General features: G+C 44.5%; 1 protein-coding gene across 4 annotated transcripts in view; it reads left to right on the plus strand.

The window, feature by feature from the left end:
* Positions 1-19,809, plus strand: part of EHMT2 (euchromatic histone lysine methyltransferase 2) — a 231,504-nt gene that overhangs the window by 123,615 nt on the left and 88,080 nt on the right. For all 4 annotated transcript variants that reach the window (XM_086924581.1, XM_086924583.1, XM_086924582.1 and 1 more), the window contains exons 13-14: positions 3,044-3,264; positions 17,570-17,755. In XM_086924581.1, coding sequence (XP_086780707.1) covers positions 3,044-3,264; positions 17,570-17,755 — 407 coding nt within the window. The remainder of the gene's footprint in view (positions 1-3,043; positions 3,265-17,569; positions 17,756-19,809) is intronic.

Consider the following 19,809-nt stretch of genomic DNA (forward strand, 5'->3'; position numbering starts at 1 on the left):
ACTGATACAGGTGACCACCGCTAGTGGAGACACTGCTGCACAATCAATGCAAAGTGTAGAATCTGCAGCTCGTATGCCTCGAATGGAAAATGCTACTTACCAGTATGTATCTGTTCTTAGCACGTAGAGCTGCAGATTTCTACACGCCCTCCCGCCTCCCCAGGACCTGTATCTGTTCCAGTTTCATCTTAATTAGATATACACATGAACATCCCTTCTTTACTAACTCCATCATTTCCCAGCATGGCGAAAAACAATCTAAGGATGGAGCCGATGCCCATGCGCACTATGGTCCAAGGGAGGAGTCACCTCTCTTGTGACTACAAAAGACTTCTTCCAAGACGACAACAACATGCAATCATCCGAGCCCAACACTAGGTGGCGATCTAATGCAAAGTGTAGAAATCTGCAGCTCTACATGCCAAGAACAGATGCATACTTGTAAGTAGCATTTTCCTTCCAGTCCATGGGGGATCTGGCCTGGCAGTTTGGGTGTGACTGTTCCCATGACTGATTTGCATATTACTGGGCTGATGTGGTGAGCAAAAAAAGGTTGGGCTTAACTCAGATCTGTGACAGGGTGAATATTTGACAATGTTCACCATTCCCTCCATCATCTTTTTGTATTGCTACAGCAAACTTTTCTGCCTGTCCTGGTGCCAAATAGGCCTGTGGCAGGTGGTGGCATTTTCCCTGTCTGAGGAAACCATTAGTGACATTTCCTCTGCCCAGGGAAGCCTTGGGTCGCATATCAAAGTTGGTAGATGCCTCTAAAGTCTCCTGTATCAATATCCTGGTTACTTAGCCATCCTACTTGGAGGAGGTGATAAAACATCCAGCCAGATCAGGCATTGTTTCTGTCCTCCGAGAGTATGGGCTCTCACCTTCATGGGTTCAGAAAGATGTCTGTGGTGGTAGGCTGGTCGACACTAGAGGCTGGTAGATTTTCAGGGGGCACCTCTAAGGTGCCCTCTGGGTGCATGTATTAATAAATCCATCACTGGGAACAGTATGGGCTTATTAATGCGAGATGTTTGATACCAAACATTCTAATTTCAGTGAAGCCAACATGTATCTAGGGAACTTGTATTCACCAATGTCAAGCAAATGTACTTAAAATGGCTCCCCTGTTCACTTGTAATATTTTAGAATCGACTTGGACAGCACAGGGGTTTATCTACACATGCAGATATGTCCACACATGTTGTATAGTGCACCCTGCCTTAGGGCTGTAAGGCCTGCTGTAGGTGTGGCTTAACAATAATGCATGCAGTGTCTGAAGGCATGGCACACGAGATATGGCATGTTGTGTGTTCACTTTTCTCTGTACTATGTCACGCACCCTGAAATGGCAGTGTTCATGAGTGTGCTGAGGGGTTTCTTAGTACATGCTGCAGCCCTTGGGGGACCCTCTTTAGTACCCCATGTCATAGGTTAATGGGGTACCATTTACTAGAGACTTACAGGGGGTGCTAAGGGTATTGCCATTTAGGAGAACAATTGTGCAGCTTTAGTGAAAGAGATCTGGTACAGGGGACCGGGATAGCCAAAACCCTTTGCAATTCTGTCGAAATTGCATCAAATACAAGGCAAAACATGTAGGTGGCGATGTAAAAAAGGGGCACTTTCTCACAAACCCTTAGGAAGAAAAAGGCTTCTGCAAGTGGGGGCTGGGGGACCAGTCCAGCAGAACCCAAAGAGGGGCTCAGCTCTTGAGGGTCCCTGGAGCAATGGGGCACCGTTATTGGCTCAAGCTCAGGCAATGGGGCTCAGGTGCGGAGGTGTTTCGTCTGTCGGGTCGCTGAATTCTGGGGAGTTAAGGGTATCTTCCGGGTCTGGGGAGATTGGATTCGCATATCAAAGGCGGCAGCCGCTTTGAAGCCGTTGGCCTTGATATGTTAAATCTCTAGCCTTTCTGCTGGAGGTGTGAACACCTTTGTCCGATGCAGGCATTGTTTCTGGCCTCGGAGAGTGTGGGCTGCCACTTGCAGGGTGTCTGATATCGTCCAGCCTGCCACCAGACAAGTTTCTGTCAGCCGGCTCACTAGATAGTGGTAGGTTTTTCAGGGGTCACCTCTAAGGTGCCCTCTGGGTGCATGTCATAATAAATCTTGTACTGGCAACAGTACAGATTTATTAAGACAAGGTTTCTGATACCAAACACCATAGGTTTCAGTAAAGCAATCATCTAGCTGGGGAACATGTAATGACCAGTGCCCAGCTCATACTTAAGATGGCTTCCCTGTCCATTTGTACCATCTAGTAATTGAACTAGACAGCACAGGGGCACATCTGCTCTTGCAGATATACCCTCACGTATAATATAATGCACTATTGGCTACAAGGCCTGCAATAGGAGTGAGTTACATATATTTCATGCAGTGACTTTGGCTTGGCAGACAGTGTGTCATGTTGTTTTTTCACTCGTGGCTTTCACCATGACACACAGTCTGCAATGGCAGGCTGCATGCAGCTTGTATGGGATTCCCTTAGGGTGGCATAATACATTCTGCAGGCCCTTAGAGACCCTTTGGTACCATGCCCTACATACCAGGGACACCACTTACTAAGGACTTACAGAAGTGCAGAAGTGTGTGCCAGTTGGTTTACAATTAGACCACTGGCACTGGCACCTGGTTAGCAGGGACCAAACATCAGTACCTGTAGCAAAACGTTGGGGTGACCATGACAAAAAAGGGCCCTTTCCTACACAGAGTCACTATAAAAAAAAATTCTGTTCTCACCTCCTAATAAATCACAAGGTCTCGATGGTTGGTAGTCTGAAAATTGTTTAGAAGTGTGAGCAAACACTAACTTGAGAGCACACCTGGGGCAGTGAAGACCATGTTTTCCATCCTTCTGAGGTGAAAGAAGGTATCCGAGGATGTCGTCAAACAGCTGCTGTGCTTTTTAAATATTGGAGGTGATCGATCTTGAGTCGTGGTTGCAGTATCTCCTTGAGGTGTACAAAGCCTTTCAACTGCACAACTGATGTGAAGGACCTTTGGCATGTTCCACTGATTTCTCTTTCCTTTTCGTTTAGGGGACATTTCTCGAGTGCCACCCAGACTTCCGAATCACCCACCGCTTCCACAAGTCCTGCGTGTCACATCTCAATGGCATGCTTTTCTGTCCACACTGCGGTGAGGACGCCTCGGAGGCCCAGGAGATCACCATTGCCAAAGCAGACACCTCAACACCAGTGCCTGCCCCTCCATGCCATGAGACCGATGCTACGGGACGGGCTGATACTACTCATCCCAGGTATGTGATCACTCGTCCTTCGGACAGTTTTGGTTTTTTAAAAGCACTAGGAAACTTTTTATGGAGTACATTGGTTTCCACACAGCCAATAAATTGATTATGAAAGTACTTTTCCCCCTTAGCAGTTTGCCAGAGTCCCAGTTTGTTCCTCGGGTGGAATAAATGTTGTAAGAACATATCTCCACACCCACTGAGTGTCTATTAACGTGCAACCAAGACAGAATATGAGAACATATCTACTCAGAGGTAGTAGGTCCCACACTTTGTGCATATTCTTTGTCTTCAGCTAGAGTTATAATTAGTTCTTGGAAGTTATCAGGTTGAAATGATTTGGTAACTCTGCAGGCAAGAGCAGACCGGTCAGCCAGCGCCAAATGTGTTTCATGTTCCTTTCCCATGTCAAGGTCTTTCCATCCTGTTCTGACACCACTGTCTGGTGGTTGGTCTTTTTGGATGACATGCCAGAAAAATGATGACAAACTTAAGTCATGGTGCATGCTTGTACTGACAAACAAAGTCATTGTGTTGCTTAAAATCCTCACCCAGGATCAAGCTAGCAGTTATTTTTTAACTTTCTATCAAAGAATTTTTAATAATAAGGAACTGTTAATGGGCACATCTTGTACCCTTCTTCAAAGAGAAGGTGGCTCTATGGACTCGTTATGATTCCTCCATAAGGTGTTTTTCTGATGTTTGTGGCAACAAATCTGTTTCATTAACAGTATACTTAGCAAGTTCATCTCCAGCAGAACAGTCTATTCCTACCTTAGAAAATGGTTCTGTTATTATGTTGCTGGGACCAGTTCTTTAAGACAATTAATTTGATTTAATGTCTTGTTCAGATGAAATGCTGTCTACTATTCAAGAAAAGTGGCAGCTGTATCAAAATTCATTTTGGGCCAGATGTGTATGCTAAAAGTGCTAGTAATTTGTGACCAGTCTTTTTCAACCATGATCTAATTTTGTGAACCTTCTTATGTACCAATAGGTTGATTTATCAAATTTTGATTCAGAGTGAATTGCATTCTGATCTTCCTAACGAGTATTCATTAGGCAGGTTGCAAATTGCCACTTGCACTGACTGGCCACAGTCACAGGGATTGTGGCCTGCAAGGGTCAGCAGACTACCCTGTGGGGAGACGCTTCGCCTGACAAGCAAGGCGCAACGCTTGGGGGTCACGGAGGCAAACTTTGGTGGTGCACTGAGGCCCAGGAGACCGCAGGGCCAACACCGTGACTGAGGCTCCGCCCCTTTTGACCGGGGCTTTGAAAAACTGCTCGTGCCTCCCGCTTCGCTGGAGACGCTTCGCCTGACAAGCAAGGCGCAACGCTTGGGGGTCATGGAGGCAAACTTTGGTGGTGCACTGAGGCCCAGGAGACCGCAGGGCCAACACCGTGACTGAGGCTCCGCCCCTTTTGACCGGGGCTTTGAAAAACTGTTCGTGCCTCCCGCTTCGCGGGAGACGCTTCGCCTGACAAGCAAGGCGCAACGCTTGGGGGTCATGGAGGCAAACTTTGGTGGTGCACTGAGGCCCAGGAGACCGCAGGGCCAACACTGTGACTGAGGCTCCGCCCCTTTATCGTCATATCCTTATAGTTAACACTCCTTTCCCGCTTCGCGGGACGCGCGCGGGCGGCGCCGGGCTAAGCCCGGGCAAAGGGCGGGCCCTCTGTGGCCCTCAGAGGCCTGAAGAGACTGGGCTGGGCCACAGACCCTGGTCCGGACTTGAGCGACATCTGCTCGATTCATGTGAGACTTTGGTGCTATGTGTTTAATGATTTTTTAAATGTGTAAAGTGCTTTGAATTTTCCTTTATCTTTTTATTATATACAGTACTTAGTGTGTAAGAATAAGTTTACGTAATGTCTAAACCCAAAACTAGAGGAACTTTTTGCCGAATTGCTTTACTCCAGAACACTGCAGCAGGGGTTTTTGCACCAGCGCTTTTGCCGGCCCGCCCGCCTCCCGCTCTCCTGACCTGTCCAGTGAAGCAACATCGAGCGGAGCGCTGAGAGCGGAGCAGGGGCAAAAAACTCCAAATCCCAGCGGCCCTAGCAGCATTTGCCGCGTCAGTTTCGCGCCAGGAGGCGCTGAAATACGGCGACACCCCGGCCGAGGGGGTGTCACTAGAGGAACATTTTGCCGAATTGCTTTACTCCAGAACACTGCAGCAGGGGTTTTTGCACCAGTGCTTTTGCCGGCCCGCCCGCCTCCCGCTCTCCTGACCTGTCCAGTGAAGCAACATCGAGCGGAGCGCTGAGAGCGGAGCAGGGGCAAAAAACTCCAAATCCCAGCGGCCCTAGCAGCATTTGCCGTGTCAGTTTCGCGCCAGGAGGCGCTGAAATACGGCGACACCCCGGTCGAGGGGGTGTCACTAGAGGAACATTTTGCCGAATTGCTTTACTCCAGAACACTGCAGCAGGGGTTTTTGCACCAGCGCTTTTGCCGGCCCGCCCGCCTCCCGCTCTCCTGACCTGTCCAGTGAAGCAACATCGAGCGGAGCGCTGAGAGCGGAGCAGGGGCAAAAAACTCCAAATCCCAGCGGCCCTAGCAGCATTTGCCGCGTCAGTTTCGCGCCAGGAGGCGCTGAAATACGGCGACACCCCCGTCTCGCGGGACGCCCGGAGCGAAGCCCGGGCAAAGGGCGGGCCCTCTGTGGCCCTCAGTGACCGAGGTAGGCTGGGCTGGGCCCGGTCATTTACATTTTGTTATCTCCTCATTGAACTTGTGTCCACTTGAGTAGGTTTGTGAATGATTCGTGTACTGTTATAGCTATACTGTATCTCGGTCCTACTTGGCCTGTCAGGGGCTGACGTCACTCCAGATTTTTATTCGTTTTACTTTTCTACATTTCTTGATTAAGTTTATCACTGTGGAAAATTGTGTGGAAAATGTCTAAAACCCTACGCTCAGGAAGGGTAGTGGGAGAAAAACCTGGCCGAAAATTAACTACCACCCGCACAAGAAACAAATCAGTGAATAACCCACCGTTGAAAGGTCAATGCCAACTATCTGAACTTTGGGATCTATCTGGTCTAAAAAAATCTAAACTTGCTACGCCAGAAAGACCAGATACTAAAGCTCTGGAATTACATTCACCAGCTACCATAGACCCCCAACCACCTCTGGTACAGCATGGGGCCCCACAATTAATGGTAGGGGGGTCTCCCTCACGGGACTCCATAGAGGGGAAGTTGACGACCGTAGGTGATCCAGTGCATATACCACCGATCCCTCAGTCACCTATGAACGACAGGCCGGGGGGGGGACTTGTCTGCACTATCTATTGACCTGGAACTTTGGGGACGCTACGTAAGCCCAGCTAAAGTGGAATCTTTGGAGCAGTTTAAAGCTCCAGGGGGTGCCACCCCTTCTGGGTTACTGCTGTATAGTAGCACCCCTTCGTTAAATGGCCATGAAATATCTGACTTGTTAAATATTTCCAGGAGCCCCGATCTTAATCTCTTGGATAATTGTGGCACGGTGGAAGCACGAGAAAAGCCGATCTCTGAGTCCATGATCGCGCTGGAACAACTCCTAGCCTCAATCTTACTGCTTCTAGGGAAATTTGTAGGCAGCTCGGACTGTATCCTTGAATCAGTCACTCAAATTTTAAAGACATTGCTGCAGAAATCGCCGGATATGAGGAAGGCCTCTCCCCCCAAGTCTGAGCATTACTTGTCTGAGGGGAAAACCAGAGATACTAGAGGAGAACTGGATAGGAAGATTGAATCGCCTACTCTGGATCCTCACAAGGATATGCCCCTTACTGCAGCTCCCAACTGTATCAAAAACATAGTCCTGGAGATAGAGGAGGAGGATAAAGCCTTGCCTGGCCCTAAAACGGTCCGGGAGTTATTTCCTATCTTCGTGCCTGAGTGCGGAAAAGAACCCCAGGACGATAAACCGGAGGTAAAAGAAGAAAGGGGAAAAAATGGTAAACAAAAAATTAACAAAGGCAACAAGAGGAAACCAATTCGAAAATACAGAAAGAAAAAGCAGCGGAGGATTATTTTCCAAAATATTACAGCGGTAAGGGAGAATGATGAAATGAATGTGGAGCCCTCTTCTACTTCCGTAAAGGTGGACATTGACTTGAACTTAACTACTTTAACCTCTGTAGAGGGGGAAAATGAACAACGTAGTCTGTTTACGCAGGAAGCTACACCGCAAATAGGGGGCTCTCTCCCATGCTCTCCTTCACGGAGCACACTAGGAGCGCCAATTTCTTATCCACCTGGGGCTCTTAACCCTTTGGCCCCCCCCTTTGCTGTAACACTTGAATCAGAAAATTATTGTCCTCCGGCCCGTTCTGTAAATATTACTAAGGCCCTGGTGGATGTGCGTGTATTAGATTTTGTACCTTTATTTGATACTGACCTTTTGTTAAATAGAGCTTGGCTTCTTAAACGTTTTAGTGAGGTTGAAAGTCTCTACCATATTCAATCTAGAGACATAGAATTGGTGTCTCTGTTGGGTGGAAGTAGGGTATTGAGTATACGGGTGAAATTTTATTCGCCTATTATAACAAACTTGATACTAGAACAAGCCGAAAACTTCCAGCGCTTAGGTATTGACATTCTCCCTATCTCCAACCCAGGCAAGCCAAATCTTTTATGCAACTAAGGGGGGTGGGGGTGGTGAGCAAAACGGGGTAACCTCTCCCCTGAGAGACCTGAAAATTTGGGTTTCTAGGGGAAAACGCTCAGTTTCGCATGTGAAGCCACTTCCACTAATTGAGAACTCCTCACTCATAGATGATAATAACCGGTGGAATTGGCTCCATAGTGCATTATCAACAAAAACAAAGGATAACCCCAAATTGTTTCACCATCTTTAACACCGTATTAAATATAATTTCCTGGAATGCGGCTGGATTCCACAGCAGCCCAGAGAAACTTGCTTTTTATCTACTCTGGGTGCTGATATATTGTGCATTCAGGAAACATGGTGCATTGATATGCTAACTCCATCAAAAGATTTTTACGTCCTGGAAGTACCAGCTGCGCCCTCAAAGAAAGGGCATGCCAGGGGGGGGATTGCCTGCTTATTGTCAAATAAATTGCAATGGAGATTCTCCCATTATATTGATCCCAGTAGACTTTTCCACACAATAACTCTAGAAAATCTGTTCCATAATGGTAAAAAAATCCCATGGTAATTTTTAATGTGTATATACCCCCTGAGGAGTGTTTTAATGATAGTTTGCAGCGGGTTCTCCAATATATGGAACAGATAAAAAATTCCCCATCTTCCCCTATAATTTTGCTTGTAGGTGATCTGAACTGCAAAATTTCAAATGCTAGTCTGAAACTCTTCAGGAACAAAGTTAAGGAAGAGGTACATTTTATTCCCCAGACGCTTTTTCCGGAGAACCTGATGACAAATAAAAGAGGGAAGATTTTGTTAAAAGAACTAGCGATTGGGGATGGTATTATCTTAAATGGAAGATTTCCATCTGACATCCCCGCTAATTATACTCACAAATCCCCCTTTGGGTATTCAATTTTGGACTATGCTATTGCAGACTATGGCCTGTTTCCCCACATTCTGGACCTAAAGATTATACCTACGTCACTCAGCGATCATAGTATACTGTTTTTAACAGTGTCTTTAAATTCTTTGAATACGACGTCTTGGTCGCTTGATGGCAATGAGGCTACCTTCCATGCCTCTTCTGGAAGGTGCTTCTGGAACTGTGCCGCCATCTGTGCCGCCATTAATGGGGTGCAGGACCTATTGGCCGATACACTTATGGTAATAAACGAGTGGAATGGTAGCGAATTAGTCTATTTTGAAGAATTTATGCGAAAGATTTTATTGTACGCAAAAAAAACTGTTCCCCCTAGGAAAGGAGAGGTAGTCCCCAATACATTGCGTACTCTGAATAGGGAATTAAATAAACTAATTCGCGAACAGTATGTTGAAAGGGTCCTGGAACGTGGGAAAGAAATCGCCAGGTTAAAAAGAAAGAGAAGCAGACTTAAGCAAAAAAATTAAAAAGGATAGGGAGGATGAAGTATGGATTAAACTGAGGGAATCCGCTGCACATGGTAACATTAAAGACTTTTGGGCAATAATTGGGAAGGGATGTGGTACACGCCATTCCCCTATTCCCATTCCTATACCAGAAGAGGTATGGTCCTCTCATATCCGAGAGCTCTATGCAGGGAACGGGACCACAGGTGTTGATAATTTCATGTATGTTGCCCCTGAAGACCTGGTTTTCCATCCCTCAGAGAAAGAAATCGAAACGGCTATAAAAAATATGCGACCCTCTGGGGCCATGGGACCGGATGAGCTTCCGATGACGGTCCTTAAACAAGATCCCTTAAGTTGGAGTAAAATTTTGTACCCCTTGTTTAAGGCGTGCCACCTCTCCAAATTTGTTCCTGCTTCCTGGAGAGGAAGTATTTTGGTCCCTATCTTTAAAAAGGGTACAAGGGATAGCCCTAGTAATTACCGCCTAATTGCACTCCTCGACTCCATCGGAAAGGTCTTTGCGAAATGTCTCCTTAGTTCTCTTTCTGATTGGGTCGAGGACGGCAATATTCTGCCGTTTGAACAGACTGGTTTCCGAAGGGAGCATGGCACGCTAGACAACATGACTGCCCTTCAGGTGATCACAGATAAATATGTCCAGGTGAGAGGAGGAGTGGTATACGCCGCCTTCATTGATTTCTCCACAGCGTTCGATAAAGTAGACCGTGGAACGCTGTGGAGAAAATTGGCGACGATGGGTGTCCCTACTCCCCTGTTAGAACTGGTACGGGCTCTGCACACTGAGACCTGGTGCAGGGTCTTAATGGGGGGCGAAAGGGGGCTTTCGGCCAAAATACCATCTCGGAATGGCCTTAAACAAGGCTGCTTATTGGCACCCCTTTTGTTCTCCTTATATACGGCTGACCTCCCTGCTGCCGTGTCTGCCAGTGAGGGGATTGCACCGATGATAGGAGGGACTCCAATATCCTGCCTGATGTATGCCGACGATGTTCTGATTCTTGACTTGACTCCAACTGGTCTTGCAAATCGGCTACAGGCTCTCCAGGCCTTCGCTGGTGAGCATTTCATGAAGATTAATATTACTAAAAGTAAAGTGATGTGTATAGCTGGTAAGAAGAAGTGCCGCTCGACAAATTATGGTTGGGCTATTGGAGGGCATAGATTGGAGGTCGTAACTTCCTATACCTTTTTGGGAAAAATATTTTCGGCCAATATGAGTGAGAAACTCCATATAGAGCACTGCTCCCGCAAAGCTCTTGCCCATGGCAATGGGTTAAAGTCCCTATACCAGGCAACGGGGAAAAGACACTTTTCTAGTCTTCTAGAAGTTTTTAGAGCAAAAATCCCCGCAACTATCTTGTATGGTATTGAATTAATAGAGGTGAAAAACTGGGACTTCTGCCATAAGATTGAGGGGAAACTCTTAAGATCCCTCTCGACTCTTAACAATGCTTGCCCACTGGCCGCCTGTAGGCTGGACTTTGGACTCAGGAGTTCCTGGGTTCAGGGTCTATGCGCCCTAATAAGATGGGTGGCCAGTTTGGCTAGAGCGGGAGATGGCACCCTGCGAGTTCTCCTCAAAAACGAACTTTTGGGCAATTTTAAGGAGTTCTCTAAACTCGTAAGCAACTTTAGAAGGGCTGTGAAGATACTTAAACTTGATGAAAGTGCTCTTTTCTCCTACTCCCCCACGCAGTTAAAACATGTCCTTAAGGAGGCCTCGTGGGAGTTTTGTTTCCTTTCCGATAAAAAATCAGTTGGTGATAAAAGGAACGTGGAACCTCTCATCTCCTCCTATAGGTTGAAACAGCCACAACCCTATGCCCTATGGAATCTACCGCATGGGATACGTAGGTTTTGGTTTTTATTACGCTATGATTTAATTCCACTTAATCTACTGCTATCCAAATGGTATGGCACTTCTGCTTTGTGCAATTTATGTAAACTGAACAACCAGGACTGTATGCATGTATTATTGATTTGTCCTATGTTACGTAATTTGCGCAATCGATGGCTAAAAGTAATCTGTCTCCGCCTTAGCATTGTCACTTTAAAGGATTTTCTTCATGCACTTTATTGCCCTCCGAACGAAATGTTTTGTTCTTATATTTTTAACTTTTTTAAAGGATTTTTAGCTATTTATTAATATCACTGGAGAAACTTTGTCTGGCCGGCCTTGTTAGATTGATTGTCTGTGGTATAGCTATTGCGGATCGAATCTTGTGTTTTTTAAAACTCTTGTATTTTCTGTGTTTGTGTTGCTATGTATTGTATATGTTTATGTGGCCCTCTTTGAGAGCCAAAACATAATAAATACATTTGATTGATTTGATTCTAAACCCAAAATATATAAGCCTGCTTCTGGTCTGGGTACCATGGATAATTTTTTGGTTAAAAAGGTGAACCAAATTAATAATGAAAGAAGGGCCTCTTTGGGCCTATCAAGTCCCCCTCTGATACCTGACGAGGTTTTGCCCCCACTGGGGGACACTGTAGTGGGAAACAGTGATGCTACAAGTGATCGGGCTACAATATCTACAGTAGCACAGGTACATAGGGAGGTACCTGATGTCCTGCCTGACACCTCTATGGAAGATTCAGAACAGGCACCTTCAGTAACTAGACCTGTAAGATCATGCAGAAAATCGCAATCTAAGCGTGGGGGGAAGTTTTGTAAAAAAAAGAGCTGATCCTCCACGATCTGTTTGCAATGGCCCTATTCTTGGCTCCTGTCCCGAAGATGGAAATAAAGAGGGGGGTATGCTTAAAAAATTCGGATCAACTTACTCTACTTGTGAGTTCAATAGTAGGAAAAATAGGGGCTAAAATGGAGGAGATGTTGAGACCTCTAACTGCCAAGTTGGATACTGTGTCGCTAGATGTGGATAGATTGGGTTGATTAGTGACAGCACTTATGGCCACCGCCACAGCTGTTCCACCCAAAGTAGCTGATAAGGGTCAGAGTGATATAAGAGAGAAAGTACAGCAGCTCTGTCACCAGGCACCGGTCATTGAAATTGCTCCTTCCGCCCAACCACTAATAACTGCACAGAATAGACAACCCATAGAGTTGGAAGGTAGGCACAACTCTATACCTATGAGGAAAAGTCGCTACATTAATCTGCCACCTGATTGTGCTCCCTATGTGGTGGTCCTAACGAATGTCCCGCCTGTTGATGACTTATCTGTCCAGTCTCATGGGGAGTCACATGATTCTCTAAAAAACAAAACCGTTGCGTGGTTGAGTAAAAATTGTAGTTTTCCAACTAAGTACTCAGATCAAATCCTATCAACGCGTAGGGTGAACTGGATTGGGCCGTCTAGTAAGACCACCAGTGGGGATTGTATTGCTGCAAGTTTTAGACACCCGCAACATGTGGCAACAGTACTATTAAGGGCGGCCTCTCTGGTATATAATGCAAACAGTGTCTGTGTTCGCCCACTTGGCTATTTCTATGTCCATTTGAATGTAGCCCCCTCAGTTCCTAGGAAATTCAGACCACAGTCTCAGTCCCTGACACTGGCAGTTAGGACACCGTATTTGTATAATGTTAATGCCCACCACTGGAATGTCCCTAATACGGAAACATTTATTAGCCATAATGCTGGTATTCACTGTGGGAATGGCTTCAATGTGGATACTCGGAATAGATTTGATCTGCTTTCTGGGCTGGAGGCGTGCGATTGACGCAAGGAGTGTGCGGGGCAAGAAAAGGTACATGGGGCAGAAGATGGACATGAAGGGTCTCTTTCGGAGATTAGGAATGGCAGTAATGTAATTTGGTGGAACACTGCAGGTTTGGGTTCAAAGATAGGAGACTGTAACTCAATCACCTTTATCAAGCAATACCAGATCATTTGTCTTCAGGAGACCTGGTCAGGTGACTGTGACTACTTCCTTGAAGGCTATAAATCATTCTATGTTCCTGCATCTCCATCTAGCAGGGGTAGGCCGAAGGGGGGATTAGTTACATTTATTTCTGTTTCTTTATCTTGCAACATACGTAGAATTCAAACGGACAACCCAGGTATTATTGGTCTGATGTTAACTAAAGATAAATGTTCAGCTGGTGTGGTAAACTTTTATAATGGTATAAATTTATGTCCAGCTCTTAGCCAAGTATTGGCACTAAATGTTTTTATTTCTTCCTCCATGAAACAAGGCATTCACAACCTTTTGATTATGGGTGATTTTAATGTCCACCCATGTGGCGATCTCATGCTGAAATGTATTTCGGATGTGCCTTGTGTACGTACCCAGGGTATGCATATGGAACACACTGTTGAGGGGAACTACTTAACGACCTATTGAACAATCTAAATTTAATAGGAGCAATGGAATTGAGGGACCCTACCAAGTGTTTTGATATTCCAACTTTTAAAGGGCATGGACGGGGAACCTTCATTGACTATATGTTACTTACATTGCCAATGCAGTCCTTTGTGGACTCGTTTTCTATTAATAACAGTGAATTTAGTGATTATAACCCTCTTACCATTCAGTTGAATGGCCAGTGGGTAGTTAAGGAAACTCAGAATTGTGTCCCTGGTAGGCTTAGAACAACTGATGGAAGACGTCGCCTTAGATGGTCTATGATTGATGCTGATCGGCTGTACAAAAATATAACGGATACCTGTACAGATGAAATCTTGAACTGTACCACAGCTGGGAATGAACCACTCAGTATCCTGGATGCTTTTAATAACTTGTCGCACAAAGTTTCTCAGCTGATGACGGCCCCTGTTAAAAATACAGAAGTCAGGGGACTAAGATGGTTTAACCAGGATTGCTGTAAGGCTGCGTGCAATTTGAGGCTGGCCCTGGGAGCTAATCCAAGACTTAAATCGACTGTACAAGAGTGTAGGAAAAATTATAAATCTGTTATTGCTACACGCAAGGAATTCTTAAGAAAGGAGGCCTGGTCCGAGATTCTTGACCCTGATACCTTGAAGTGCAGTTCTAAATTCTGGGCACTGGTAAAGAAACCTTTCCTGGTACAGGATCCGGGGGATGGCTTGGAATGTTGCATAACCAAGGATGAGTGGGTAAACCATTTTAAAAGTTTATATTGTACGTCGATGGAAATCCCCAATTATCCCCCCTGTGATTGTGACAGCATTATTAAGTTTGAAAGAGGTGAGATTTTGGAGGGCATAGTCGGATTGACAGCTGGGAAAGCTCCGGGCCCGGATGGGATTCCCCCTGACCTGTATAGATCTCACCCTAGCTTTTGGGCACCCATTCTGGATGCGGTCTTTAATGCGGCTGCAACAGCTGGGTGCCCACTTTCATGAGGGGTCTCAACAATTGTGCCGGTCTTTAAGAAGGGGGATAGGGGTAGCCCAGTCTGCTACAGACTAATTTCATTAATAGATTCTATGGTCAAAATAGTAGGTAGAATAATACTGCAGAGATTGTCAGACTGGGCACTGACAAATAACATCATGTCTATTGCACAGTATGGCTTCTGTGGTGGTCGTTCGACTATAACACAGTGCCTTAATCTCTTTTTAATCTTAAGTAAGTATACTGTAGCGAGGAGGGGTACAATCCACCTTGCCTTCATGGGTTTGTCATCTGCTTTTGACTGTGTCAACAGGGGAAAGCTATGGCAGTACATGAGGGAAAAGGGCGTCGATAACGGGATTGTTAACTTCCTCGCTGACTTACACAGTAATACTAGTGCCAATGTAAGGTATTCCCAGGATCTGGGCGTAACTAGTAACTTTGATATCAGAAAGGGTGTTCGTCAAGGCTGCATTCTTGCCCCCTTTATTTTTAATTTTTATATAAAGGATTTAGACAGCGACCTGCAGAATATACATGCTGACTGCCCTAGAGTTGGTAGGCGGGGTATTCCTGTTCTTTTATACGCAGATGATGCAGCTTTAATCTCCAGTACTGAGAAGGGACTGCAAACTCTACTTAACGCTTTTAAACTGTTTATGTCAGACAGAGATTTATTGGTCAACAATTCTAAATCATTCATAATGCAAGTTGGCCAACAGCCAAGCTGAAACTTTCTGTTTAAGATAGTCGATGTAGTGATCCCTGTACCGAAAACATTCTCTTATCTTGGGGTTACTTTCGATAACAAACTTACCTGGGGTCCTCATCTTGTCAAGAAGAAAGGTGTATTGGCTAGGGTGAATGCCTCGATTTTTAACTTTGCGGCTAAATTAGGGAAAAAGCCCACTAGTGCCATGATGAAACTTTATAATGCGAAATCAGTGGCTACTGCTGTTTATGGCAGTGAACTGTGGGGTTATGTCAGCCGGGTTCAGTTACAGACTGTTGAAAATATCTTTATGAAGCGCTTATTGTGTGTCCCAGTTGGTACCTCCAACTTTGCTGTACATGAAGAGTTGGGGGCACAATATTTAAGTGACATTTTTTCCCTACACCCACTGACATGTTGGCTAAACCTGTGGCTAAATGAGGAAATTCCACTGACTCAACTGATTATGAAAGACATTTTATCCCAGGATAAGGCATTGGTCACCCCATGGTTAAAATACCTGAAATCTAGTTTCTCACGGCTTGGTCGTCTGGATTTGTTTGAACATCCGAGCAGGATTGTTAAAGGTGATGTGGAGGTAACTAAACGGGCTTTCCTTATGGACAGGAGTATGCAAAGGGAATGTGTGGAGCTTCAAAAACCTACTGTAAGAAAATCTGTTATGCTTAAAACATGTGAATCTATGGAGCCATATCTGACTGGCTCACTGTCCTCACATGAGAAATTCTTGCTAACTAGGTTTAGGTTGAATGTGTTCCATCATCTGCTAATCAGACCAAAAAGTGACATTTTTAATAAATTTGCAGCGCCCTGTGGCTGCGACGGAGAGTCTCCACAGGATATGCTGCATTTTATATTTTTATGTAGATTTTATGAATACCCTTGCAAACGCTATCTGGTTGCTCTTTTAAAAAGACTTAATTTTAATCAGATCAGACCAGCCCTTATGTACTTACAACTTTTGCATAAGGACAGTATTCTTCAAGTTACTGAATTTATAAAGCTATGTATAAAGCTGCAAAATTGTTTGGATCAGTGATGGTCTTTCTTGATGAGCCATATCTTTCATGAACTTATTTATTGTATTTAAATAACTGTCCCTTGTACTGTCTGCACTTTATCGTATGTTCTTACAATGAATTTTTACTGTCTTGCTGTATATGTACTTTTATAGTTTGAATCAAAACCAAAATAAAGTCTCTATTGAATTGAATTGAATTGACTACCCTGTGTTTGCTTCTCAAAAATGAACTTTTGTTTTCTTCAAAGAAACAGGGCTACTTTTCTTTTTTTAAATTTAAAAATAAAAGTTTAGATTTGTTAACCATTTCAGTGGGAGTTGGCAGGGGCCCCATTGACCACTACTAATTCCCTCTGAAACTTTCACCCCAATTCACAAAGTGGTAGAGGTCCAAAGGGGACACCTTCCCTTTTGCGAGTAAGGCATCATCCAATTTGGTAATCTACCTTTTTAATGGCTTCCGACTGAAATTCTAGCTGCAAACTATTGATACATCTGGTATTAAGTTGCAATTGGAAGGGACGCCCATACAACACCCTGCTAAATTCTGGTGCAGTATTCAGTCTCAATTCCATTTTAGTAGTCGGTCAAACTTCACTGTCTCCTAAACTATGTTTTGTACATGGAAAATACCCTTTTGTAGTTGTAAACTCCAAATTATAATTTTGGCAGCAGGAAAAAAGTTAAGTTCCTCTGACCTCAATTTGTTAAATGTTTTGCTACTAAAAGGCGAAAAGTCACCCTTCATGCAGGACATTGTGTCATAGGAAAAGTATCCACACTGGGTCTCTTGGGACCCTCATTTAATTGCTAGAAATGAAGATAGCAGCGATACAGAGGTTGACTCATACCTTGTACACTGCTATTAGGACTGCTTCGCAAGTTCGCCAAGCAACTCGGAGGTCCATTTTACAATAATTGTTTACTTTTCAGTAACTTGCTATCCTCACATTAACAATTGAGACAAATGAGTGGCAGTTGAATCTTAAGTCTACCTGATATCATGAGTGATATCACAAAATAGAGTTCAGGCGCACTGAAGTGAATCCTAGGAAACTATTCACCCAAGAAAAAATCCAACATTGGAAAAACCTTGCAATATTTGTGCAACCTTTTGTTTATGGCTTGTAGACAATTGGCCATGGAGCAGTGGATTGTGATTAGTTGTAGTTAGTGGCCTTTACTGATTACCAGCCTCAAAAAGTAACTAACATTCCCCAAATCTTATTCTCTCTTGTTCTTCTCTCCTTCTTTTTGCAGTGCCAGAATGAGAGGCAATGGCGAAGCATGTCGTGCAGTAGGAGATACGAACGATGTGGACAGCTCTGGTCCCTCAGTCACCCTTCCATCTGGCATAGTACTTTCTGCCGCAGGACTTCCTGTGGGCCCCATTCGGGAAGGACTTGAGAAGGCTTTGCTGAGTCAGGAGATGGAGATGTCAGAGAGGTTGCATCCTGTCTATTTTATTGGGGAGTTTAAAGGTAGCATGGCTGTGGTCTTGTAGGGCATCACAGCCCTTGACATGAGAATTGCAGTAGCTCACAGTGTAAGTGAGTAGGTTTACGTAGGTCTGTGGCTACCTATGTGCATTATTTTAATGATTCGTATTGTTTGCATACCTCTGCACATTTTTTCAACCAACTGCAAAATGGCAATCTGTTTTAAAAAAAAAAAGTTCTTAATCTGGGCATCTCTGTAATGAAGCCCTTTGAACACACCATCAAGTACACCACAACGCTCCACTCCTTCGTGCTTCTGTTGCTTACATAGGAATGCTGTTGAGGACCTTCTGCACTCAGGAAGACTTGCTGTGCTGCATATACCACGCATAAAGTGCCTATGCGATGGTGGCTGCTTGTTGGAATATTTGGAGCCCATACTCTGCAGTGATCATCCATTTTGACAAGTCTATGATTGCACAGAATGATAAGTTTTGCAGTGTATGCCGTGCTCTAGGCTATGTGGATATTCTGGAGTTTTGACTTGTATCTGGATCTACATTGAACATCCTTTCTTTTTAGTATATTTGCAAAGCAGCTACTTGAAGTTCCATGCACACATTTACTTTATCAACACAAAAACATTAGTAGATACATGAGTGTGTCAAGTGGCACTGCAGAACCCATTCTAGTGGCACTGCAGAACCCATTCTATTGGCACTGGTCTAGACTGTGTAACTCACCACGTAACACAACGTCTTGCTTCTTTGGGCAAAGAGTATGAATTTATAAGTATTTGATACAGGATTGGTGGTAGATATTAGGAAAACGACGCTCTAGGGTTTTATCACATATAAACTACATACAAGTCCTCTGCACACGTTAGAAATGACAAAAACAGGTTCATGAACAAATTAGTTTGTCTATCATGTGTATTTCAAGGTGATTTATTGGTCCTTCTGTGGGTGAAGAGTCTGTTCTGCACTTCACTTAGTTCTGTTTCTTAGCCAACACGTGTTTTGTCGCTGTTACATGAGATTACCCCGCCACTTCCTTAGGGCTATAATCAGTATCTTGAGGTTTCTTGATTTTGATGAGATTTCCAACCTGAAAGTGTTTCTCCATTAACCTTTATGTCTTAGAAAAAGTTATCAGAGATGTTGTCACTTATTGTGATAGTTCCTGGTTGTCTCTTGCAATTAGTGTAAACAGTATTACATCTGCTTTCCCATCCGGCAAGCTCTGTGAGTCTAGTTTGAATCTCCCTTAAAGACTCATCTGTTCAGCCAGCTCTTCTAAATGGCTCTTGCTTGCTCCACCCCAGTTCACTCCCGCGCCAGGACACTCCAAAGTATTTGTGCGCGCTACAAGCTCTTTATAACATAACCTTTTCCTGCGTGTGCGCAGATTCCAGTCGTTATGGCCTGACGCATAACGACCGGACTCTGTGCAAGAGAAGGGAGAGTCTAACTCTAATCACAGAGCTTGCTGGATGTGGCAACAGTTGTAATACCGTTTACGCTAATCGTAAGAAATGACCAGGAACTATCACAATAAGTGACAACATCTCTGAGAACTTTTTTCTAAGACACAAAGATTACCAGAAACCTTTTCGGGTTGGAAATATCACCGAAATCAAGAAACCTCAAGATACTGATCGTAGCCCTGAAGAAGTCGCGGGGTAATATCCTGTTAAAGCGACGAAAAACTTGTTGGCTAAGAAACAGAGCTAAGTGAAGTGCAGATGGACTTCACCTACAGAAGGACTCAAATAAATCACCTTGAGATACACCAGATAGACAAACTGATTTGTTCATGAACCTGTGTTTGTAATTTCTAACGTGTGCCGAGAACTTGTATGTATATATAAATATTTGTTGCTGAAGTTATTCATCGGCAACAGATATTTTACTTTTGGATGTGAGAGTTACATGCAATACAATGTAGCGCTGATTATCCTTGGCTTCTGTTAAGGGTGTGCTCCGGTGCACGTGTTCTATATGCCTGCAGTGAATATTTTAAACAGTGAGGTGCTCGAACCACTTGATGGCCTGAACATGA

Source organism: Lissotriton vulgaris, chromosome 5, assembly GCF_964263255.1.
Source record: "Lissotriton vulgaris chromosome 5, aLisVul1.2, whole genome shotgun sequence".
Classification (NCBI taxonomy): Eukaryota; Metazoa; Chordata; class Amphibia; order Caudata; family Salamandridae; genus Lissotriton; species Lissotriton vulgaris.